The 27,364-nt window shown below is 36.5% G+C and overlaps 2 protein-coding genes across 2 annotated transcripts in view; one reads left to right on the top strand and one right to left on the bottom strand.

The window, feature by feature from the left end:
• The window catches only part of LOC131079993 (transmembrane E3 ubiquitin-protein ligase FLY2), a 177,343-nt gene that overhangs the window by 21,995 nt on the left and 127,984 nt on the right, over positions 1-27,364 (bottom strand). The window contains exon 12 of the mRNA XM_059218314.1: positions 17,303-17,631. Within this exon, the coding sequence (XP_059074297.1) occupies positions 17,303-17,631 (329 nt within the window). The remainder of the gene's footprint in view (positions 1-17,302; positions 17,632-27,364) is intronic.
• LOC131079992 (uncharacterized) lies at positions 9,166-10,104 on the top strand. The gene is made up of 2 exons (XM_058018043.2): positions 9,166-9,273; positions 9,373-10,104. Exons 1-2 carry the CDS (start codon positions 9,186-9,188, stop codon positions 9,969-9,971), a joined length of 687 nt encoding a protein of 228 aa, XP_057874026.2. The 5' UTR covers positions 9,166-9,185; the 3' UTR covers positions 9,972-10,104.

The raw sequence follows: 27,364 nt of genomic DNA on the forward strand, positions 1-27,364 counted from the left end.
TCCCACCAAATTGAATGTGGGTGGCCATAGTGTTGGCTTCCCGAGCTTCTTCCATGTATCCTCTGGCAGCACATTCACCCCAGAACCTCCGTCCACGATGGTGTCCTTGAGGATAGCCCCGAGGATTCCCATTTCCACTAATGCAGGATGCCGACCACTATTTAAGGCCAACAACATTGGATCAGCCGAGGGGCTGACCGAGACTTTCGTCTGGGTCGCACCTGAAGGTGCATGTGTGGTGCTTTGTATGGTACTGAAAATGGCGGTCCTCAGCTATGGCATTGTGTCTAGAAGGTCCTTCACCCTTATCAACACCTCCATCTGCAAGACTTGCCCAATTATGTTCTTTTCCGCTTCAGTACGGGATGTACTCACCACCTCTGCAATTTTCCGTCGTTTTGCCATCATCTCCTGCTCAATGTCAGCCTTTGCCTCCCATAATCTCTCCTTCTCTGTACGGGGGTCGGGATAAGTGGCCTTCTTGGTCTGAGCACGGGTGATTGCCAGTACTTCTTTCTCACCAGTTTTGTCAATATTGAGAAGATTAATTCCTAGCTTGGGGCATTTTGTGTCGTCGTGGTCTCCAGGACCACACCATCTGCATAAGTTTTGTAGTGTTTCCTCCTGGCAATCCCGAGCAAAGTGTCCCCACTGGTTGCAAGCCCGACACTGAATCATCGGCCATCCTTTGGCATCGTACTACATTCGACTCTAGTTATTGCTATTATTATTGTTGCCTCTTCCTCCCCTTCAGTTACCTCTGCAACCGCCAGATGATGTTGTGGTGTTGGCTTGAGGCTGCGACGTGCCTACTATAGCGGAGGGTGACGACTGCTCTTGGGTGAAGAGCACCTGATTCCCCTGTGTCTTCATGTTGTAGGGACATTCTTTGGTGGAGTGTCCCAACACTTGGCAAATGTCGCAAAAGGCCTTTTTAGGACAGGAGCCTTTTGTATGACCTTCCTCCTTACATTTTGCGCACCACACTTCCTCATTTTTGCTGGTGCTTCCCTTCATGCTTTTGAATTCCTTCATCATGCGATGCATATCCTTCTAAAGGGCTTGCACCTTCTTGCTCGACCCCTTGTCGCTGCTACTTCCATCAGAGGAGTCCTCCTTTCCAGAGGATATATCTTTCTTCTTCCCGGATGTCTTCCCCTCACTTTCCAGGTCCATTGCCCGATTATAGGCATCTTCGTAGGATGTGGGGGGTACAATTTTCATTTTCCTTCTGAGTGATGACTTTAAACCCTCCACAAACCACCTTTTCTTCAATCCATCACCGGGTTGGTTGTCCATTTTTCCTAGCAATTCCTTTAGTCGTCAACTATATGCTTGGATGGTCTCACTTTTCCCTTGTTTGGTACTCAAGATTTCTGCCACGATTTCATTGTCGTCTTTGAGTCGAAACTCTGTTTCGACTGCTTTGTGTAATTCACCCCAAGTTGACAACTTAGTTTTATAAGCATCCGAGTACCAATTGATGGCTACTCCTCGTAGGGTGGCGGGGAATTGCACCACCCATTCCGCCCTGTCGGCCATGCCATTGGCCGACCAAATTGTTTCACATGTACGACAATGTCGAACTGGTACTTCTTTCCCATCTCCGTTGAACTTAGGCAAATTTTGCCGATTCACCAACACATTCCTTGGCGGTGGCCCAGTCTGCCTTCCAGAACTCGAACTTGACCCTCCAGGAACTCCTCCAGACACTGGTCCTCCCAAAGATACTCCGTCGAGATTTGGTCTGTTGGGTCCCACCAAGTTGCTCTAACTACCAAGGTGTGATGAGCCTAAACCAAACAGATTGTTTCTACTACCGTGACCTTGTGTCCTCCTGACACCTTCGGTCGCACCGGTATTCTCCGCCTCTATGTTCTCGGTCTCTGTCTCCTCTTCCCTCTTGGTCTCGGCACCTCTGTATGGCGTGTACGGCTCTACCGTACTCCCATCACCAATCTCTTCCAATGTCAGGGAAAGGTCCCCCAACCACTTCCTGGTGGTTTCTATTAGTACGAAAACTTGGCCCTCAGCACCTGAGCCATCATTGCTAGTTGTGCTTTCTTCTGCAAGTTTCTTCAGTCATCGCCGACGTTTTGCTTGTTGTTCTAACCTCAACGTCCTCACGGCTGCCTCGTGCGCGTCTTCTTCCTCCCTCAGCACACATTTTCTATCCTTATTTAGCGTCACAGGCATCAATTCCTTCTTTCCATGGGGTTGAAGGTTCGTCGACGGCTTTCATCACGTTCTTCTTCCTCTCGTCGACTCCTTTCTTCAAATTGCTACAAAATTTGTTGTCTATGGGTCTCGCGGTAGATTTCTTCCCGACAAATTTGGAGAGCAAGGAACACCTGTGCCAACAAGCTAGGCAAGTTGTTCATCAGCCTATTTATGGCTGGACTTATGCCAAGGGCACTCCACACTGCGCTCTTAGGGATGTCCTTAGTCGTGGCCTCCCTCTGTACATAAGTTTCGATGGATGCCTGTAGGATGTAGGTGAAATCCCTTGTTAGTGCTCCCTCTCCTTCAAACAACTCCGTCGGCTCTTCCTCGGGATTGCTGCTGGTCCCCTTGCTCACTGGTTGCCCCATTATCGTCGTGCCATGTAGTATGTTCCCATCATTCCAAGTTCAATTTGGCAACGGCACTAGATGTTTTCCCTCGAGGGGTGTGTGTGTTCAATAGTGCATAACAGTACAGAAATGTAGGAAATATGACAGTATACAGCAATGCGAGTAAACAGAAGAACTCAAATGTATGTATTCATTAATGCCAAATGCTAGTACATTCAAAACATACTTTCTTCGACAATATCTACTCCCTGAAATAGGAAACCAAGTACATATATATAGGTGTCGGTGTAGGTTGTCTGGTGCCAACTACCGACAACCATCACGTAACCACGGACCCGTAACACAAGTAACGTTCTAATTACAATATGACATAATTACCCGACAACAATGAACCACCAAGAGATGCACTAGGGTTTGAAGCAACAATTTGGAGTGTGAACTAGGGTTTACGGAACATAACCTAGGTTTTTGAATGCGAATGGAGTCAAGCATCAAGGGTAAGGAAAAGAGTGAAAAAGCATCCTTACAACTTGGGAAAAAGGATTTGAGTAAAATCAAGTAGTTGTCATATGTTTAGTCATTTTGCATCACATTGTGCAAACAAGAAAACAAAGGAAAGCAACAATCTCTGTAGAAACTCAGATGGACAAGTTTTTTGTCAATTTTGAAAGGGAGTTTTTGATGGTTTCTTGTCTTCCAACAAATGCTTGGTATGTGGATAGTAGGGCTTCTAGGAATATGACATCATCCTAGGAATGTTTTACCAATTTCAAAGAACATAACTCCAAAGTTTAGGTTGAGCTTGGTGATGATGCCATGTATCCAATAAAAGGAGATGGTACTATTCCCTTTCAACTTGAGTTAGGTATCACTTTGGAGGTCAATGAAGTTTTATTTGTTCCTAGTCTCAAGAGAAATTGTTTTTAGTTTTGATGATGGAGGATAAGAGCTATGTAGATGAATTCATGGATCAGCAAGTTCTTATCACATAAAAAGGATCTAGCCCAAATATTGCATAAGTGGTGATAGAAATTAGAGAAGGCAATCTTGATAGGTTACAAGGTAAACCAATTCTAGCAGCAATGATAAGTAACATCATGGATTTAGTGCCTTTCAACTTCCAAGAAGCTATAAGTTAGTAGGTTTGGCCAAATTCCATGGTGGTGTACACCTCTATCATGACAAATGATGCATAGGACATCATGCAAAGACAAAAAGGGAAGTCAAATTGTGAGTTCTAGGTGGCTCTATAAAATCAAGCCTGTTGCAAATGGCAACATTGAAAAGTACAAAGGTAGGTTTGTGGTGAGAGGGTTCTCTTAGAAGCAAGGAGTGGATTATATGGAGAGTTTTGCTCTAGTCGCCGGATACACTTCCATTAGAATAATTATGTCTTTAGGTTTTAGTATTGGGTTAAAAAGTACATCATAAATATGTTAAGAGCTTTTCTTTATGGTCTCATTCAAGAAAAAGTATATATAGAGCAATCTCAAGGATTTGAGTAATGGGAAAGAATACTTTGTAGGGCTACGTAAGCACTGTATTGGCTCAAACAGGCACCCAAGGCATGGTATTCCAAGATGATGAATATCTACCAAGTATGGGCTTCAACAAAAGTGAAGAAAATTCTAATCTATATTAGATAGTTGTTGGATCTGATTTTCTTATTTTGATGCTCAAATAATATTATACTAAGTTGATAATAAATATGTTTAATTATTAAATATTAATATTAAAAAAATAAAAAATAAACAAGTAAAATAATGTTGTTTAAATACATTAAATGTAAATATAAATAAAATAATATTATTTTTTTACTAATCATAAATTATTAAAATAAAAAATATATGTTTTAAAAAAATTTGAACTATGGAAAAGATTTAAAAGTTAAAACAACCATATATAAAAAAACATAAAAGCTCCAGATAAAGTCGCAAGACCATCCAAACTTTGAGCAAACTGCAAAAAAAGTGTTGTCCGACAAGGAGAAAGAGCACAATCCGCGGATTTCCATTCGATGCCAAGGAGAAGGAATAGTCAAAGTCGCCGTGGCACTATGACTTAACGCAATCCACGGGTCTTCATGCGATACCGTGGTGGTGTGGCCTGCCACACAAAGCATCTCTCACCCATTGTGGCCCGTTGCACAAAGAAATAAGTTGTGCCATAGCTGCGAGCACAAAGAATTCAATTTTAGAAAAACCTAATAAAAAGTGTTCTATATGAATTTAGCAATGAATTTTAACGAATTTCATACATTTTTTAAATGTTCGCCGAATTTCGAACTTCAACTATGAAATTCGGCGAACTCAGTGACTAAGCATGCAGCTGATAGGTTCCTTGATGTATTCAGTCAAGACCAAACTAGATATATGTTTTGTAATGAACACCTTGATTCAATTCATGGTGGAGCCCAAGAAGGGGCATTGGGTAGCAGCAAAACATGTGCTTAGATATTTGAAGGGCTTAGGAGTATGGTCTGAGAAATCTTGGAGATCATGAAATGAAGTTGCAAGAATATAGAAACTCTGATTGGGCAAGTAGTGCAAGAGATAGGAAGAGCGCCTCAAGGTGATGCTGTAGCTTGGGTTTAGGAATGGTATGCTGGTTTAGTAGGAAGGAGACTTCAATGGCACTAAGTAAAACAGAGGCAAAGTATATGGTAGCTAGTGCCGTTGAATCTGCTTCCTACTAAACCAAGATACTATAAATGAAGGCACTGATGTGCAACTGCATAATTCAATGGTGTCAAGGTCATACTAGAAATGAAGGCACTCCTTGCTATAAATGAGGAAAATTAGAAAAAAAAAAGGACAGCAGAGGAAATTGCAGCTACTGATAAATTTTCCTCTTGGATCAAAGACAAATTGGTAGACTCTTTTATTGGACCATGGATGCATGGCTCATAGAGATCTAACCAGATGTATGCATAAGGAATTTTTATTCCTCTTGTTAGCAAGGGATCAGCCAGAGCCAGAACAGCGACATAACCCAACCGCAAACCACTGCAAAGAGGTTGTGGTGCTCCTAGCTGAAAAGACACCCTCTAGGATAGTTGTACGATCTAAGGGACATGTCCCATGAAATAGATATTTAATACATACATACATATATATATATGTGTGTGTGTGTGTATATGTATATGTATATATATATATATATATATATATATATATATATATATATATATATATATATATATATATATGTATGTATGTATGTATGTATGTATGTATGTATGTACATACGCACACACATATATCTTACAAGCACCAGGGAGGTGGTCAAATTGTCAAACCTTTGATGATGAGATTAAGTGTGTGACTTGCCTTCCCAAGTTACATATTGATGGTGAGAACTAGGAGAGATTGTCGTGACGGAAGTGCTGCTAACTAAGGCCAAGGTTCTGGTAATCAAAGCCAAGATAACAATGGCCAAATTAATGTCAGCAAAGGTCAATAGCAGAATAAACAGCAGTAGGTTGACCACCAACAGACACTTGAACTAAGCCTTAAGCATGAACTTCAAGAGTGTCACAAGAATCTACTAGATCAGAGGATCAACAGAATTACTAGGGCCGCCAACATCAACAGTATTAGCAATGTGAGAATGTTTAAGGCTTGTGGATGACAATGCAGAGGGGCACAATAATAATAAGAGAACACAACTTGAGGATTTGACACAGAGAAACGAATATCGCCTGGACTCGCCTGGACTCCGCGAGTCCGAGTGCGAGTCACCCTCGCCGAGTCCTGGGGACTCGGACTCGGACTCTGCCGAGTCCAGGAGCCAGACTCGCCAGACTCGCCGAGTTTGGCGAGTTTGGCCCAAACTCGCCAAACTCGGCGAGTCCCGTGCCTAGGACTCGGCCGGCGGCGAAGTCAATGAAAAGTTAAAAAAAAAACAATTTTAAATGGTTTTTTTGACTTGTTTTTTTGTGTTATTTTTGTTTTATACCTAAAAGTGACTTTCATTTCATTCATTTGCAAAAATAGGAGGAGTAAAGTGAGATAAAAAGAATAACAAGGGTGCATTGAAGAAAAACCAGCAAGGAAGATTTCTTCAATTTCTTCAATTTTCTTCAAGAGTTCTAAGAGGTAACATTGTTTTTTTGAGATTTTTTTGTTTCTTATATGCAAAAATTCATTTTTCTATTCTTTTTTTTTTTTAAGTTTTACATTTTATTCCAAAATCTTTTCTATGTTACTATGTAGGCCCAGGGTTTGTAATTTTATTTTTTTTAAAGTAGGGTTTGACAAACCCTACAATTTTTAAAAAAAAAAATTGCAAACCCTACTTTAGCTTTTTTGAAAAAAATGTTCAATGAGAATGAAATTATGAATGCACAACACAGAATGAATGTCTTAATTTATTTTTGCATTTGTAATGTTTTATTGCAGCAACCTTCACATTCTTATTTGCCTCAAGTTTCACAAAACAATCATACAATGTCCTCTTCTAGACCTCCCATTAGAAAGGACCCTGCTTGGAAATATCATGAGGATTTTCCAGGGCAAAGAAAAGGGCAAACAAAGTGTATATTTTGCAAAACAATATTCCATGGAGGCATATATAGATTGAAATACCATATTGCTGGTGTGCGTGGGCATGATGCCGACCCATGCACAAAAGCAGTCACTGAGGCCGTACGTGATTGCTATGTAATGGTTGAAGAAATTGAAAGGAAAAGGAAAGAAAAAGAGGATCTCACAGTCATTGGGAGACATGCACCTTTAGGAACAGGGACACAATTAGGTTGTGTTGGAGGGCCTTCTTCCTTACCTTCATATCGTCCCACTCATTTTGCTACTACTCATGCTTCCGGTTATGCTTCTATAAGTGCCAGTGCCAGTGCCTCTGCCCCTTCTCATGTTCCTAGCACTGGCAGTGGTAGTGGGAGTGTTAGCATTGGACCTAGGATTCGTAAATCTAGGTTGGATACCTTTTTTGCACCTCGCACTACTCCTGGGTCCCAACAGTCACTTGAGAGCATGGGTTGGAACAAGGAGGTCCATGATGCTGCTAAAATGGCAGTTGGCAGATTTTGGATCTATGGCAGTATTCCATTCTTCACAGCCAGGTAAATGTTTTATGTTTGATTGTTTTAATTTTTATAATTTGATTGTTCGTATTAATTTTTGTTGTATATAGTTCATTATACATAGTACATACTTATCTCATTAAAATTATTTGTGACAAGTCACCTTATTGGCAAGAAATGGTTGATGCCCTTACCATTTGTGGGGCGGGGTTCAAAGCCCCTTCTGAGTTTGATTTGAGGGGACCCATTTTGACTGAATTGGTGAATGATGTGAAGAAAGAATTGGGTGATCAACGCCAAATATGGAGCACTAAAGGTTGCACCATCATGACTGATGGTTGGACAGACAGGAGAAATAGAACTCTCCTTAATTTTCTTGTTTCTTCCGCAGGTGATTGATTAATTTTAGTTTCATTTAGGCATTAATTTTTTATTTTTCATTTAATGATTTATTGAATGATCATTGATCTTGCTTTATTTTTTTATTTCAGGGGGCACCGTTTTCATCAAGTCTATTGATGCCTCCGCCCATTGCAAGAATGCCACCTACCTATGTGAGCAGATAGAGGAGGTGATTAATGAGGTGGGTGAAGAGAACGTGGTACAGGTGGTGACTGACAATGCACCAAATTATGTTGCTGCAGGTAAACTTTTGATTACAAACTAATTTTGTTTGCAAATTAATTTCTATTTTGTAACCTCATTAATTACAATGCAACAAATTATGTTGTTGCAGGCAGACTATTGATGGAGAGGCGCCCATCTATAGTTTGGACTCCATGTGCCGCCCATTGCATTGACCTCATGTTAGAGGATATTGGAAAACTTCCATGGGTCAAGACATGTGTAGAAAAGGCCAGAAATGTGTGCAAATTTGTATATAATCATTCATGGGTGTTGGCTCTTATGAGACAATACACAGAGCATAAGGAGTTAGCTCGTCCAGGAATCACAAGATTTGCCACAAACTTCATCACATTGCAGTCCATGCTTCGTTGTAAGATGGCCTTGAGACGTATGATTGTTGGTGAGGAGTGGTCTTCCTCATCCTATGCTGCCACCCCAGTAGGGAAAGATATGGCAGACTGCATTTTTGATGAGCGAGGCTTTTGGAGCCCTTGTGATGAGATAGTGAAGGTAATTTTTTTATAAATTCTACAATTTTTATTTAACTTTTTGTTTTATAACTTATTCATCATATTCTCTTATTTGCTCATGTTTTAAATTACACAATATTTTCAATTTTACAGTTTGTTAAGCCCTTGGTGGTTTTGTTGCGAGTTGCGGATGGAGAAAAGCCCGCAATGGGCTACATATATGAGGGCATGGATAGGGCGAAAGAGGGCATCAAATCTATCTATGCAGGAGATGAGAGCAAGTATGGTCCCATTTGGCAGATCATTGATAAGAGATGGCATCATCAGCTTCATAGGCCCATCCATGCAGCAGCCTATTATTTGAATCCGGCATTCCATTTTAGCCCTACTTTCAGGGCTGATGCGGAGGTCCTTGATGGGCTATACTCAGTCATGGAGAAGATGGCAACTGTTGGTTGTACTCAGACAGATCTTATGCGAGAGCTACAGTTGTTCTCAAATGCACAAGGGGAGACCTTTTCTCGTCCTATCGCCAAAGAAAGTAGGACAACTATGATGCCAGGTAAAAATAAATCGTAAGGCTTAATTTTAGTTTTATTGTATATTGTTAAATGAGTTTATGAGAGACTGATTTTATTTATTTTTCTCATTTCAAACTCAGATAATTGGTGGAGCTTTTTTGGCCCAACGACACCAAATCTTCAGAAGTTGGCCATTCGCATCTTGAGCCAACCATGCAGTGCATCTGGTTGTGAGCGCAATTGGAGTATGTTTGAGCACATACACTCCAAGAGGCGCAATAGATTATCCGTGGAGAAGATGAATGATCTTATCTTTGTTCACTACAACCTCCGCCTGAGAATGAGAAAGAATGCATTAGCTGACATCTCTCCTATCATTCTAGATGAGGTTGATCCTGAGGCAGAGTGGGCCATTGAGACAGATCCTGTGGCTATCTTTAGTGATGATGACACTGATTGGATCGACCAAGTAGATATAGAGGCTGAGGCTGTAGCCATGGCAGAGGAGGAGCAAAGAGCACGAGCAGAGAGAGGAGATTCAGAGGCAGATGGTGATAGTGACACAGATGGTGACAGTGACACAGATGTTCCTGATGTTGGTGAGCATGGCGTGGTGTCACGAGGAGCGGCTATGGCTGCCCAATCATCTATGACCTACCTTAGACGCCTTCGTAGGGGGCCGGGGCCTTCATCGGAGCCGACGTCGGGGCCGGAGGGTGCAGACTCCTCTGCGCCATAGGCTTGTAGATGTATTTACCTTTGTTATTTGTATGGAACATTTGATGATGATCATATGATGACATGGATTTTTTATTCCATGAGTTTTGTAATATTGTATACATTTGACAATATTTATATATCTATGTTTGTTATTTCCTTCAGCTACAATTTGCGTTTATGCTTATGTGATAGATCATAGATGTATACTTGTGTATGTATTATGTAATGAAATGAGCCAAGTTTGATGATGTTATTGTGTCTTATTCAATAAAGGGTGCATGAAACAAGTTTTAAATCTTAAAAAATCTCTAAATTTTTTGAGTTTTTCACTTTCCCGAGTCCAGCCGAGTCTGGAGCCGAGTCTGACGCCGAGTCCCGAGTCCGAGTCCGATTTGGCCTTGCCGAGTCCGAGCTGAGTCCGAGTCCCGTTTCTTTGATTTGACAAGAGGCAAAATATTTTCTCATAAACAAATGTTTATACAAGTGACAAAAATTGCTTGATCTGCAATTGGTGAATCAAAAGATAACACACGGCACACTCTAGTAAGAGGTTGGCTTTTTTCCTAAATGCAGCTATTTTATTTATTTTTTAGGGAATTTGGGAAGGAACTTGAGGCAATATTCCAGAGGCCATAACTTTATCTTACAGACTATATTTGTTATCCCATTTGAACAATTGCAAACCTTTAAATAGAGCTCTATTTTCGGTCAATGATACATTAGTATTTGACCAGGTTTTTCTAGTGTATCAAGAGCATAGATTCTAGCTTCAAATTCTAATATGGTAATACTCAATAGAAGTAATTATAAAGAATGAGGAAAGAACTTGTTGATTACACTAAAAGTCTAAAACATTAAAATTGTGGCTGCCAACCATAAGAAAGGAGAACATCAAATAGTTGAACAGATTATCTAAAGTTCGTGAATTATTATCCATCACGTTTGCAATGAATTGAAACCTACATCAGAAATTTCAAACCAACTAGGGACACGTGTGGCATTTTGTGGTATTCTTAAATGAAGAGACAAGCAGCTTCACTACAAAAGGCTTCGCAATTAGCATCATACTCATGAAGAAGAAAATCAAGCTGAAGTTTCTCATGACAAAGATATTATCAAAGATTCAAAGACAATCCCCCTGAAAATGATGCCTCATCTGAATCTGATGATGCAGATGGTGGATATTATTTCTATCCTGTTAATTTTCTTATCCTTGATTGTTTCTTCTAGCAATAACCATTAAAAAAATTGATAGCAAAAATATATCTTGTTGGGTGCCCACCTATCTTATTCTCCTTTCTGGGCATTGGTCTGTTTCGATAAAAACAATCATATTCTCCTTGCTGGATGCTGACCTGTTTGCAAACCTTTGCGTTGATTTTTTTTTTTTTACCAAACATAATGTGAACAGGTATACAAGCAAATTAGGTATTGTGTTTCAGGCATACTTGATTTCATTATCATTTACACTTGCCATTTGCAAAACACGAAAAGCTCGGAAGGCCAGGACTGAGTAGGATGCCACCCCTATCTTGTCATTGTGAGTTATCTCTGAACTAGAGATCAGGAAGAAATTACAGATTTGTTTGGTTTCCAGACTGCATCACTGAGGGAGAAGGAAAGTAGTGATTCATACTTTGTTGTGTATCATTCAACACAGCAAAGTAACACAGAATAAGGAGCTGGAGTGCCAAACAGAGGATCAGAATCATCAATAAAAGCAAACAAATACCTCCAGGCATTTAAAATACATATACATAAATCTCTGTGCAGCCTGAAGTGAATATGTGGAGTGTTTCAGTCACATGGGATATAATATTACAGACCCTACTGTTAATCGTGTTTTTAGGAACTATACCATATCAGTCAAATTAATTCCACTGACATGCTATGTATATGTGGTATTTTGTAAACCCTGTAATCTCCTTAAAGCAATAACAATGGTAGAAGTTTTGAGCTGTATCTGTTTGTTTCTGAATTAATAATAAGATCCGAGTATCCATTTGTTAGGATATCTGATGCGGTGATAAGTTCAACATGCTGTGAAAGTTATTAATCTAAAATCTGGTAATAGTAATGGATGTTTCAGTAAAAGAAAGATATGGTGTTATTTTCTCTATATGTACAATGGTGATGAATTTGCACAAAGCATAAACAAAATTTTACATGCCTAAGAAAGAATACATTAGCTTGAGAATTTTGGGCAAATGAGAGATTGTCTTGAGATACAATTGATATTATGAATTTGAGTATGGTTGACCTTAATGAATCTTAGCTTTCCTTTCAATAGGTGCATTCCTCTAATTTGAATATTCACTATAAACTATAAAGTGGAGTACAATCTACAAAGAGAAATTAGAAGATATTCTTGCATATCATCCTTGCTTGGAGATTCCTCATAGAGAAGCAGAGAATCATCAAAGATACGCTGGATATAATTATCTTCATCTTAGATGAAAGATTCATCAAAGATAAGACTGTTGGATATTTTTCACCTCTTCTACATCATCCTCGTTGGAAGATTCATCACAGAGAGCAGGTGAATCAGTGAATATAGCCTAGCATTATTCTGTTTCATCAAATGAAGACTCAATGAAAAGAAGGTAAAACAAGGTTTTTTTTTAATAAACTTGTGAGGCCAAGTTTTTACTCTCAAGTAATTAAGGGGCTGTAAGCTTACCAAAGCTTGAACTTGAGTAAAAGCTCAATTAAGTTATTCTCAGCTATTTGGAGAAACACCTCTTATAAATCTATGCAACCCTCTGGATCCAGCCATGCATCTATTTAATTTCTCTATTTCTATTTCATATTAAAATGAACAATAAATTTGTCACATGCATTAAAATGTTTAATGATTTATAAATGTGAATAGTTATCCAATTTTGAAGTAAATATAAACCCACGTTGTCAGACCAAATCAGATTTATAAATTGGCAAACCAATAGTATAAGATTTTTTCAAGATAACGGAAAAAAGTCAGATTTGATAAAAATTAAAACATATAGATAATGGGACAAAACTTGTATTTTTTAAAATTAGAAGGTATTTCAATAGTATAGAGATGGAGAGAGAAAATAAAATTGTTTCAATAGCATGGAGATGTAAAGAGAAAATAAAATTGAGAGTTTAGCCTATCAATTATGGAATAACATTTTTTGTTGTTTGTATCACTGATCATATTGCATTTCACAATGCATACTTCACTACCAACCCTCATTGCACAAGCCATTTTCACAGTTTTGAAATTAGGTATTTGGCACTTTTTTGTTTAAAACAATATTTTCAAATATGATTTTTATTTTTAAAATATATTTTTATAAACAAAAATGTAGAAGAGACATCAAATTAAAATTTACATTCGATTATTAAATAAATTTAAATTTAATGATTAAATTTTATTTTTTTAAATCAATTTTAATACATATCATTTTAAAATTTGATAATTAGAATTTTTATTTTAAACTTCAAATAATAATATCTAATATGATAACGTACAACCTGAGTTGGCCTAGTTGTGGAGAACTTGTGCTCTTGAAATAGAGGTCACGAGCTCAAATCCCACAAAGGGGGTAGGGTATGTACATCTTATTGGCTTCGACCGATTATCTATCAAAAAAATATATATATATCTAATATGATAATATATAAATATTAATTAATAATAGTATATTAAATATTAAATGATTAATAATAATTTTAATTCAATTATCAAGGCAAAAGAAAAATGCAGGTGACCTGAAGTAATTTGTTGCATTAGACATGCACAACTGTAGTCTGAAAATTCACCTGCTCATCCGATTCATAGGATCCAGTTTTCGATTTCATAATTTCACGAGCGAGAATAATTGATTTGGTGCATGGGCTCATACCACAACTAGGCTACCAGAAAGGAGAAACAGAAACCGTGACAACAACGACAACATTACCAGAAATGGAGTATTTAGAGGTTGCATATAAAAAACAGATTTTATATAAATGTGCATTTCAAAAATTCTCACAAATTTTATATAATAAAATTATAATCACCCTCTCAATCCTTTTTATCAGTTTCTTTTAATTAAATCTATCTTGTAAATAAACAACTTTCTAGACTATAGAAGAACAAAAATTATAAAACATAATTCTATATTTTAACTTCAATTATAATTTATAACAAAAAAAAAAAACTTAAAAAATATCATTATAAAAATAGAGAAAAGAAAAGATTTTAAAAAGTAATCATATCAAAGTAAAGATTAAATTAGAAAGTTTTAAAAATAAATAAAACTTCTTTAAAGCTCCTTCAAAGAAGGGAAAAGCCCTAAAAAATTGTAGAGATTTTCTGTTTAGTCACTGAAAATGAAGACTCCTTAGCAACAACAAATGGCATCGGCAGCTAAGAAATGGCAGTTTACAACACAAAACACATTTCCATTGTCATAATGCAGAACAGACAATTGCTCCCAAAAACCCTAAAACAATGAACCCCCTTCTACATTTTTGCATGGAAAACCTTAAAAACTGCATCGCATGAGACTGTTTTCTCATGATTCTATTGTGATTTAGAGGCAATTACAGGGAAACGATTGGTCAAAATCGCTGACCACAATTTCAGAAAAAATTGGCAGTTTTAAGAGGGAAAAAATCCTGACTTATGGCAATTCACGATTTCTACGATTAAATGTAGTTTTTTCGCGTATTTTTTCTTCTATGAAATTTAAACTTCTTCAAAATATAAAAGTCATAATTTGATTTCATTCCTTAAATAATTATAAAATTTTCATAACTTGAAACCACAGCAAAATTAAGTGCTTAAACTTCAAAAATTGTACCTCACAAATTTTCAGCCCAACCTAGAAAAGTTCAATTTCAGGCAAAAACCACAATGTTGACCAAAAATGGCTTGTATTGGTCAAATCCTAAGTTACCAGTTCCGGTTCGGATTCAGGTTCGGATTCGGGTACGGATTCGGCAAAAAAAAAAAAAATTGGGTACGGGTACGGGTTTGTCCATATATATATATATATATATTTTAGTTTTTTAATTTTTTTTTTTATATATATATGTTCAAACTTCAAACATCAAAATTATATATGTTCACAGTTCAAACATACAAATATGAAACATACAATGTAACTTTCCCATACAATGATACATAAATGATAACAGATAAATCATAAATCATAAATCCATAATTGCCAATGCCAATAAATATTTTGATATTGATATATCGTAAACCATAAATGTAATATCATATTCATAATTTGCAAAAAAGATAATATTCAAGTTTCAAGTTTCAAAATGTTAAAATAAGATTAAAAACTTTGTTTTTTAATTGTTTTTCTTTGTTTTCTAACCCGTGGGCCCCGTTTTTGAGAACCCACAGGCTTGGGTTCACCTGGGTCCCCCTTGGTTAGACCTGGGTCCCACCCGGGTCCTGCCCAGGCGGCTGGGTTCCCTGTGGGTCCAGCGTCCAGGTCGAACCAGGCTCGGACCAGGACCAGGCATGAACCAAGACCAGGACCCGGCCATTTTTGGCAAGAACCGGTAACTGAGGTCAAATCATACTTCAATGAAGGAATATACTTTGCTTGGTCCATTGGAAGAAAAGCTCAGATGACCCCTAGCTTGCAAATACAAGATTGATAAGGGAATGGACTGAATCAACTCAAAGATAGCAAATTATTGATTGCAAAGTTGGATCAGTAGTGCGATTCATGTTTGCAACCACCTCCTTTGGCTATCAAGAAGGATCCCATCCTTTTATTAATAGTTATAGTAGGGGCCCTACTACCCATTCTACAAACTAGTTAAATTTCAAGCCAATAGGAATGTTGATCTGGAAAATGCTTCCAAAATTGCCAAAAACCCACCAATTTAGTATAATTTGAAGATGCCATAGAAGAGCAGAAGTGAAATACCCAATATCCTCTTTTCTTGAAAAAATGTTTTGAACTTAAACAAGGAAGCCAAATGGAAAATTAATGAGGGGACAATACACTGCTAAGATTTGAACTACACTTGTACTGCAAGTTCCAGGTGTTAGAAAATACTCTTCCTCCAAGAGAATTAATAAAGCATAGAAACTATATTGATAATAAGAAAACATTAATTACAAAATGAAGAATGCATCCCCTATATCCAACTAAGTCCTATCCAAGGGCCAAAACAATAGTGGTATCCAACACATAGGATTACAATAGAAGTGGTATTCACCTATCACAATTAATCCATGAGGTAGTTTCATGTACAAGCTATTAAGAAACTATTCCGATAAACAATGAACCTAGTTCCAAACTGTATAACTCAAGTTTTCCATCAAAATAGCTCATTGCATCATGCCATTTGTTGGAAATTAGCATGGCCTGTTTGACTTTGGATAGCTCTCATAGTGTGTCACTCCCTCTTTGGTTGACAATGGAATCAATGTCATCACTGCCAAGAAGTTATGCAAACAAACCTTGTAATAGGTTCAGTGGCGATGTGGTGAAAATTGTTTAGCTCTAAAGGCATAGCAAATCTCTATTTTTCTTATACCATATATAATTGAGCCATGAGCTTTCTTTTCTAAAAACAAATAAAGAAAATCTTATTAATATTAATAAAATTACAGTACTATGGCCACAGCCAACTTAGGACAGTGAGAGACAAAGAAAGAAACTATAGTACAAACAAACCCAAAATAGAAGGAAATCAACAAGCAAGACAGTTGGGCCTCATTGATTGACTAGTTTTTAGTTGGGTTTTAGTTTGATCTAGAGTTGGTCATTTTTCCTTTGCAGTGGTGGAATAGCATTACAAAGACATACAAATGTTCTAATGCACATCGCTTTATCTTTACCATTAATATGTAACAAAGCCTACCATGAACACTAAAATTCCAGTACTTATTTGGGTGTAACTTCTCACCTTTACTAAAGGTACATGTTTAGGAATTAATCATCAAAGGTTTGTCATGAGTAGCAAGATTGATATATATTTATTTTTCCTCCACATCGTAGAAGAAAATATCTTCATTAATAGTTTGTAATTTTGCTTCTTATATGAAAAGTGTTTCGTTTGAACTTTGCCAACAATACAACTAAAAAGAGTTCAAAAATATTAAGCTAACATAAAATAAGAGAGAAAACATTTAGGGATCATAGCTTTACCCTTTTCCTATATACAAATAATAAGACCTAAAAAATATTCCTAACAATAAATCTACATACACCAAATATGACTGTTTGATCTGAGCAAATTCTAATAGAATAAAATTTTCGCTATGACCATACCTTATTACATAGAATACAAATCACAATAGGAAACTAAACAAACGGCAGAAGAATCAACAAAAAGGGAAAACATCATGCTAATGGTTATGAATCAAACCTGGCGAGGAATGAACCAACGAGCTCCCAAGTAATGCTGAAGGAGGAGAATTAAGGCTTGAAAGCCTAAGAATATTGTCAAACAGATACACCACTTTATATCAATGTCAACTCGCATGAAATTCCTTGGGCACCCAAAGGCATAAAGTGGAACTGCCAATCGAGTGAGTGTCATCCCCACAATATAATGAGGATGTAGTGGCTTTCTCGTATCACGAATAATATTTGTAATTATTTGAGGAAGCCAAAATGAGTACAAAACAAGCAGAATGGAGCGCAAGAATGTGTGAAATTCATACATGATAATGATACCTCCTAAAAGAACACCATCTGAAAAAGAAAATACAATAATCAACTTTCCCCAAGATAGAAGAAATGTTTTGGTAAAATGGGATTGAGTCTAAGAAAGCTATATCTTTTTAGTGGCAAAGAGATCATCAAACTCTCTATTACAAAAAACAAACGATAGTGTACAAGACCACTATTTAATCAATTTTCATTCAAAATATGTAACTTTTCAAAGAAAAACGTATACAGCAAAATATAAATATAATCCATAACTTCAAAATTTTATCATCTAATAATACTGATCCCCAAGTACATCCTCCAACTATAACTAGCTAATTTCCTTAAGAATTCATCCTTGGCAAATTTCCAAAATAGTTCACTGATTAAGAAGCAAAGGAATAAATAAGTTCATTAATTCATATTTAGATAACAAGGAAACCTTCAAGCATGATTGAGAACCAAAATGTCTCTATACTCAGTAAAGTTCATTGGAGAAAACAGAAAATATTGTATATTAAATTTTATCTCCACTTGCAATCAATTTCAGTTATCTGATTTTCTCAACCTTATACTGAATGGTGTCATCTTCATAAGAAGAATCACCTTATTTAGTCATTTTGTTTTCAATAATCAATTACCAAATATGGGTATTGCACGATGTTATGATAGGTCCTTACTCAACCTAAAACTTGAAACATGACAAAGTAAATAGCCACTGAATTAACATAGACATCTGCCTACTCAATAATTACTTGAACGTGAGCAATAAAAATATTAATTACTCAAGGATTCCATACAAGAGATCACCAATGCTAGTGGCATATTATACAGCAGTTCAAATTGCCATGGGATTAATACTAAAAATGTCTAGAAGCATGAGATCAAAGGACTTATGCTTGGGCCAACTCCTACATGATGATGCCTCACAACTAATTCTTTGACTTCTCAAGAGTTGACATCAAACCGATCGGTACAAGTATAATATCCCTCATCAAATATAATATTTGGGTATTTCCCTATGAATGCATCATGAAACAACCCTCCTTCCCTCAACGATTCTGTTTTCCAAGAAAAAAATTAATTATCCTATATAATGGCACCAGCTACCCTCACCAACTACCTTCTGAGGTGTTCCAGCTTCCTCAAAGTTCGTTAAGGACTTAGTTTGACAGTATATAAAATATTTTCCAAGCAATAGTGGTGGTGTCTTTCCTTCAAATAATTGCAGTCTAAAGTTCGATTGACCCCTTCTCACTTCCCTCCTTCATGTATATATTCTTATTTGTCATTCTCTTCACCCATATGTCTAGCCTAATTTAATTTCTTCTACTGGTTTTTCCTATGTGACTTTTGGACTTTCCTCACACATTTCATGTGCTTTTTTCTTTCTTGGTTTATAATCAATTAGTTTACCCATATGCTAACATATTGGTATGCCCATTTGCCCACTGTCCGTCTTGCTGGTTTATGTATAAAAATTAAAACTTCTCTATCCATTAAGCTTTCACTACCTTCAATTAACTACTTTTCTGAATATTGATCTGCAAATGGAAAATTTTCCAACACCTAAATGTAATTTTATCAAAACTCACTTCATTTTCAATGTGAAATTAACTGTTGGGATTTAGACAATGATGCTCTTCACTCACTCAAGGTTGCAGATATAATTTTTGCAAGGTTTTATCCACTTTTCCTCAGACCCAAATTGTGTTTTGTTTATAACAGCTGTTCCACAAATTTACTTTGACTTTCTGTTTGCTTGTTGCTTCTTTTTCTTGAGTTGGACTGATTTTATTTGGTCTTGGTCTGATTGTAATTAGCTTCTATTGGATTCCTCCACTTTTGACTCGTTTGACTTTCAATTCATAGATTTCATTCCATGCCTTGGATGGTCTTATGATGATCTTGATGGGTTCAGCATTTTGGACAGCCTTCACTTGAAGTGAAACACATTGAAAACAAGACAGGCTGCTTACGGTTTAGGCAGTTGCATTTATGGGGATGGGCTGTTCTGTGCCTTGGAACAAACCCATGTAGGCCTTGATGGCATGAGTTGCTTGGACAGGCTACCCCCAGCCTTAGCCATGTTGATCCCATCCTTGGACAGATTATCATTTTTCTTTGACAACCCATCCCAATGTGTAGATAGGCCCTTTGCCTTGGGCAGTATCTTCTCTTTTTGCTAGTTCTTGAATGGACTATACAGGTTCAAGTTGTAGGAAGACCTTCTCATAGGAGATTGAACAAGCCACTCCTTGAGGGATCTATCTTTATCACTGTTGACATGTTCTTCAACTTGAACTCCAACAGTTACTGGGCAGTGGTGTTATTTATCAATGGGCAAGTAAGGTATTAAGATTGGCATATGAAATGGGTTGGGAGTCAATGAGTTAAGTTGAGATAATTTGAATTATATGTAAAGAATAGATATGAGGAACAGCTGTATGATGTTATAAAAGGTTGAAAAGGAACAAAAGCTATTCTAGGATCGTTTATATTAGTATTGTTAAAACTTAAAGAAAAAGGGTCATGATGGGCCATTTGATTTTATTGGACCGTTGTATATCACTAACACTGCAATACTTGTACATGCTAGCATCATTCTTCATATCAAGCTTATCCTTGAATTTTGATATTCTTATAGAATTTGATAAGCTTAAACACCTTGTCCTTAATCTTGGGAATCGATCCAAAGAATAATAAGATAATATTGAAAATAGAATCAAAAAGATTGGAAGATCAAAGGTCACGCGTGAGTCACATGACCATTCATTTGTCAAATGGAGTTGCAAAACTGTGTGCTATATGTATATCTTCACATTAAGAAAATTAATACAAACGTTTGTCACCATTTGATCTTCTATTCATCCTTTTCTTATCTTTTCTCTTTGTAAATCTAACATGTGGTATCAAAGCAATGTTGGCGAGTGAAATTGATTTATGAACTGTAAGCATGGAGACTTTGTTGTAGAAGTTAGGTATGTTCGAGGAGAAATTAGTTACATTCCTTTTCAGGGCTTGGAAGGAGGAAAAAAATATATATGTATTTTTCCAATTATTTAAAGCTTGTAATGTGCTAGGCTTAAAATTTTGTAGTTTTGACAAACGTTTGATATAATGCTAGGCAATGATAAATACCAGAAGTGACTATTTTCTTGTTTTCAAGAATTAAACAACAACTGCAGTGTTTTCTCAAAAAGACTCGAGTAAATTCTATAATGAATACTCCTATGGAATTTCGGAAACTAAGTTCAATGTGATACATAAAAATTGTAAATTTTGCTCTACATAAAATTAAAGATTAAGATGGTACTGTATTGCAGTATTAAAACAGATCAGTACGTTAAATTTTCTCCCCCATCACTGATGTATATAACTGTTGTAAGAATAACAAATTACTGGAGGCAAGTGTGCAATTCCAATACATAGAAAGACCAGGTTTGTGTGATATCTCACAGGGAGGGTGTAATACCCTCAAAGATGGCAGTGCTTCTTCCTAATATCCTTACACTTTCCTGCCAAAACCTCCACACCTCTTTAACTCTGCAACTGGTCAGCTAATTGAGAGCTGTGGCTAGCAACTGGAGTGCCAAACAGCTAAAATCGTAAATTCACCTTCCCCCTATTCTCCACGCATTATTCTAGAATGCTACGACCTCCTTTTTATCTCCAATGTGACATCTAAACTGTCACAATATACACAGCTTCAGCTTCATTATTTACTTTCTTTCATCCCTCATTTCTGTCTATGTGCAAATGCACCGCTGCAGCCAGAAGTTAAGAAGGAAATATTCAAGGTAATGACAGCGGCAGAGTTTTTTGGCATTTAAAGTTTAAACCCTTAGAAATATATCTGCAACCCTCTTTAGTGCATCCTCCTTGTTCTCACACCTCCCTAAATCCGCCCAATAGATGTGTGTTGGCAGTGACATCCATAAATATATATCTTTTTACAGCAATAAACAGTTGATAACTCTTCCACAACCTCCCCAATTCACCCAGCAATGAATGTAAGAATACCAATATTAAAAACACAATTTTAGTTAATACAAATAAACCGCTACACTTCCTATGTCTTATGCACTTGAGTGACTTACCTATGGTCTGCCATTGGCACAACCAACTCTTCAAATAATCAAACCAGCAATACGGAACCAGAATTTTATGAATAAATAGCTCACCAAATTTATCTCCGAATTCCAAGTGATTTGCAAGCAAATGATCAATCCCTTAAAAATGATATTTTTCTATCAACCATGAAATCTCCTCAAATCTTCAAATCAATTAGTGCATATGTGAATCCTGAAGCAATTCACCAAGAATTAGCTAGGAAGGATTTAATCCTTCTAACCAATTTGCTGTAGGGTTTTCGTCCCAGGGCTAAAGATGAATAGTTAATCACTTCCCCAATTGGTGTTTTCAAAATGAATGCCAGGAATGAGTTTTCCTTTTTCCTTCACCTTTCTCCTTTTTATACGCTTTTTCTGAAAATAATAAAATACTATTCCTTTTCCCACCTTAAGTGGCTTAATAATTTAACTTTTCTATTTGGGTGCCCATAAAGTCACTTTAAATTTACAATTCAACTTTATAAAAGAAACTAAATTATTAAATGTAAATTGTCCAAACTTTAGGTAACCAAATTTAATTAACTAATTATTCCCTTCTCGCTCCCAATTAGCCTACGTGAATTAAAATGGGCTAAGGGTCCCTGTCCAGCACTCGCCTACAAAAGGGAGATTACAAAGCTACAGTTTGTTTAAATGCCTCATCTTAAAGGAAAGTATTTTCTTTTGAATTTGTTGGTCATTAGATGATTTAGTCTATGTTAATCTTGTACTAGATTTACTGCCTGCACTCTTTACTTTATAGGAAGAAAACAAGACAAAGTTGCAGATTGGCATGGAAGCATTTGATAATAGTTATGGAAATACATGCTCAAGAGACTAATGTGGACCATATATGGAGTCTAGAAGTGCTTAAATTTAGGTCTATATGTGATGTGTAAACTACTGTGGAAGATGTGCATGCAATCATGGATAGTTTGTGAGAAGTTGTTCAAAACAAAATAAAGGGGCTGAGTTTTTCATTGAAAGGCTGCACTATGTATTCTAGTATTAGCCATATGGTGAAGTTGAGAGTCACAAAATATAAACAGTACGGTCACATAAAAATAATAAAATCTTAATCTTTATTAAAAGAGGACTTCTATCACACTTGAAGACAAAATTCCATTTACAGTTGACAAAGCCAAGAATTTTATGTACTGTAACACAGGTGAGGTGATTGGAGCATCATTTGGAATGCAAGGAGTGAAGACGTGGTATTAGCACCAACAAAATCTATAGTTTTAACACCTCCAACGCCTTGTGGAATGTGTAACCATTATGTTGCGTAAATCTATTTGGAGAGCCATGGATAAAACAAGATGATGAAGTGAAGAACAAGCAAACCATGCAAGGTAAACAAATCATGTGGAAGATTACTAAGGTTGTGGACATAGTTTGGAAGGAGAATACTGAAGATGAAGATGTTAAGAAATTTGTAATGTTCCCTTTTTATAGCCTTTCCAACATCTTTGGAAGCTCCAACTTTCTTGGAGAGTGCCAACCTTTTCAGAATGAATTTCATAAAGTAGCATTGTGTTCAAGAGATCAAGTTGAATCCTTTGCTTCTTTCAAGGAGATGTTTCAACATTCAAGGTGTTTTCCACACTTTTTGGAGACATTCTATTTTTGGAAAGTATCAATTTTCATTAAGTTGGTTTTCCATGAGCTTCATAGTATGTAGGTGATATAAGAATTCACTTTCAGGCTACTTTTATATTTTGCAACTTTAAGTTGTCAAAGGGTGAATTAAAAGACAACTTATATTAATTATTTATAAAGGTGAATTTTAAGGAACTTGAGTGCTCGAAAAATTAAAAAATAAAATAAAGTCACTTTCATGGAACTGAAGGATTATTATTAAATAAGTCATTTTTATAATACAATTTCCAGAAAGTTCCACAGAAATTTACAAAAGGACGGCGTGGCAATTTATTTGTTTCATTCTTGATTATTTATTTTTGGTGAAACCCTCTTTGGCAGCCTGAGCTATTGTTCAACTACTCAGCCTCGAACGAAAACCCTAAGGCGAATAACGGTTTTGTAGACAAAAACCCACTTAGCCAGTCCTTGGCGAATTCATACAAGATTTGCAAATGTGCAAAACAATTGAAGAGTTGTAGAACAAATAAAAAATAAAATAGAATTCATGCTATTGCCTTGAACATCCCAATTGAAGTGCATATTTTGCATGTGTAGCTGGCAGCCCAGCTTTTCTTTACATCTCCATTATCTATTAATTTTTTGTTCACTCAAGGAATGTCAGTTGTCTCCCTAAGTGGTGAATTGAGTGAGCCGTAGCATATTTTATTGAGGAAAGAAAGGGGACGTGAGGCTTTGGGAGAGTAGGGATTCATTGTGGGAAAGAATCGCTAGGAATTAAAGGGTAAGTTTGGAGGAATTAATGAATATGCACCCTCAGCTAGCTTTGTGACAATAACATTGGTGGGAAGGTGTTGGTGTAAAGGTGACAAGTCTACAGTTTGAAGAGCTGGGTGAATTCACAACAAAGTTGGAGTTAAATATTTCAAACTTGATAAAGGCTGTAACAGCGCATAAAGAGATCTGCATGGTACAGCTAGGTGTAAAAGGGAATGAAAACTCTTCAAAACTCTTTATAACCACCTGCTGGTCATTAAAATACATAGTTCCCTTGCCCAGTCTGCTACAGGAGGCTGTCAATAAGCATATTCAGACCTCTAAGTCTAGCAGATTAGCTATTTGGAGGAATTCTGGAATGTTTGCTTGCCATTCTAGGCAGAATTGCTGTTGTGGCAAGAATTTATCAAGCCAAATCTGCCATTCCAAGAGCTGTTAACACATTCTATATCAGTATATTATCCTCTGCAAGCTATCATGGCTTCATTGTGAGGTTAGACATCAAAAAATTTATTATCTGTAATTCTGATTATTATATTAGCAATATTGGCAGTCCCTTGTACACAATTCTGGATACCTAATAAAGTGTCCAACTGTTTGACAAAAAGTCAGAGTGTAATTATTGAATGTTGTGATACTTATGTGATTGATTCATGATTTGAATTTATAGCTGTAGCTACTCTAACTCATTGCAATCAAAGTTACTCCATGATATATTGCATGCAAAGTGTTTGACAAAATGCCTATAAGTTTAACCTCAGAAATATTGCAAAATTGAGGTCAAAGTTCTTGGTAAAGACACTACAGTGATATCAGAGCATGCAAGATTATTTGTGATAATTGCAAATATTTGAGAATATTCCAATGGGAGTAATTACAGTGGTGTAGAGCCACACTTCCTTCCAGCCTACCAAGGAGCTAGAACTTGTTGCAGAATTTTTAGTTGTGTGACAAGGGTTCAACATTCAACAATGAATGGTGATTTCAGCAAGTGTAGATTGGTTTCAGTGGAGTGCTTGACAGTGTTCAGTGGCCATAGCAATATGAAGTCATCTCAAGAATCCATGAATGAACTATTGCAGGTATTTCGAAAATATAAGGAAGACCTAACAACATTGATAAAGGACAAAAAAAAGATGAATTATGAATGACAGGACACCAAAATTGTTGATCTGTATCGAAAATTATCAGATAAATTTAAAGACCAAGTTTCCTTTGAAGAAATTTTGAAGTTACTAGAATTAGAGCAGCCAAGCAAAGGGGGAATTATGAAATACATAAAATGCTCAAGAAAGAAAGAAGAAGAGACAAAGGTTTCCAAGGGGAAGAAGAAAATGTTTTAAGGAAAGTCAGAGCGAGAATCTCAAAGCCAAAGACCAAACTTTATTCTAGGGAATCTCTTTCCAGCCAACAGAAGAAGATTATTCCATTGTGAAGAAGAATGATGACAGCAAGAATGAACTCAGAATAAAATATCTTTTCATTTTATGCAAGGAACATGGGAGCACAACTACTGATACAATATTAAGTAAAGTTGTTAGAGGAAAAATTGGAGGTCACAAAAGGAGAAGCCAAAAAAGACATGGAACAAGAGGGAAATGAGTACTTGAGTTGACATCAATATGATGAGTCAAAGGCAGATGAATGCATGAACTTCTCCATTAATGAAGGGAATGTTCCTAAACAAGAAGATTGTCAAATTTCCCTTCCAGAGGTTTAAGCAGAGGAGCATGCTAATTGAACCTGCCGAAAATTTGAAATCAGCAACTATTGGTAAACAATTTCACAATAATTATGAGGATGCTGATGTATCTGAAGACAGCTGCACAGATATGAAATGAGATGAAGATTGGATCAAACAAGAAAACATGAGTAAATACCAATGTTTTTCTAATCCATATTTTGAGATGGATGATAATGCACAATTTGAGGTGGAATTCTAGGATGACTATATTGAGAGGCATGTTCATGAGAAAGGTGTCTTATCAAATATTAACAGAGGCTTTTAGCTTGCTAAAAAAATTGTTTTAGCAACTAATGATAAGAAAATGGATCATTCTGACAATGAGCAGGAACCTAATCAAAAGCAACGGAAATTTAGCAAATGGTTGAAGGGATTGCTAAGCTACAAGAAGAAAAAAATTGATTGAAATTTCTCTTAAGAGGCATAAAGAAGAATTTACAAATGATGAAATACTACACCATGTTTCCACATTCCTAGAATCATAAAAACTCAACATAATGATAGCACTTCAGAAGGACTTGAAGAGTACAATCTCATGGAGCTAAAGGAGATATCCTTTCATGATGATATGTTTTCTACAAGGGATTAGTGTGGCATAGTGATACACATTGCATTTTAAGGATTGCTTTGGAGTGAGGAGAACCATCATGAGATTAGGATTGGTTATTGGGGAAGTATCCTTCCTAAAGTAGAAGCCACAAGCACCACTAGAAGATCTCAAGAGGACTATTTCAAGATCAAAGTGGCACAACAGAAGCAATCAAGTATTGGCAATGGAAAACTCCAAATTTGGGTTTGGGATTTGTTGGTGTGTGTTTTATCATTCACCAAACTTAGAATAAAATGTCCAAAGACACTCTATCCTCTCTTGAAAAATCATCGCTTATGCTAAGATTGCGAGAAGATCATACGGCGATTCCAAGGTTTCTTTTGTCAGGTCTTGACATGTGGATAAGCTCAATGGGCATTGTGATATGGTGGTAATACACAAAGGGACTTGCACTTGAATTGTTCACAATCTTAGGACTTAGACAAATTTAACAATTGATGCTCTTCTCTTTATTTATTTATTTTGGATTTTTGGATTTAGACTTTCAAAAAAGGGCGTAAAAAGGATAAGGGTTCAAAAGGTCTATTCTACTCCTAAGAATTCAAGAGACAGTATTGACTAGGTGACCTCAATAACCACACTTTGCTTCGCCTCGCTTAGGACAACTACACAAACCAGATGCAATCTTCAAGGGATGTGCTTATGATCGGAAGTTAAGCATACACAAAGGAAAGCTCAGACTAACTTTACACAATGAACAAAAATCATCTGTTAATCAAAAGTATGAGTGAAGATGCACCACGAATCAATACTTATCAAATATTGCATTCATCAAACAAAATAAAGTAAATTCTAAACTATTGTGTTGAAGAAATTGAAAACCTTGCTAATCATTCAGATAATAGAGATTACAAAGCCTAGAAGCACACAAGCAATATATTATCAAAAAATGACCTCTCGCAACAATATTTCAAAAACCTCACTCTCCAAATGAGA

The sequence above is a fragment of the Cryptomeria japonica genome, chromosome 3 (genome assembly GCF_030272615.1).
Source record: "Cryptomeria japonica chromosome 3, Sugi_1.0, whole genome shotgun sequence".
Lineage (NCBI taxonomy): Eukaryota > Viridiplantae > Streptophyta > Pinopsida > Cupressales > Cupressaceae > Cryptomeria > Cryptomeria japonica.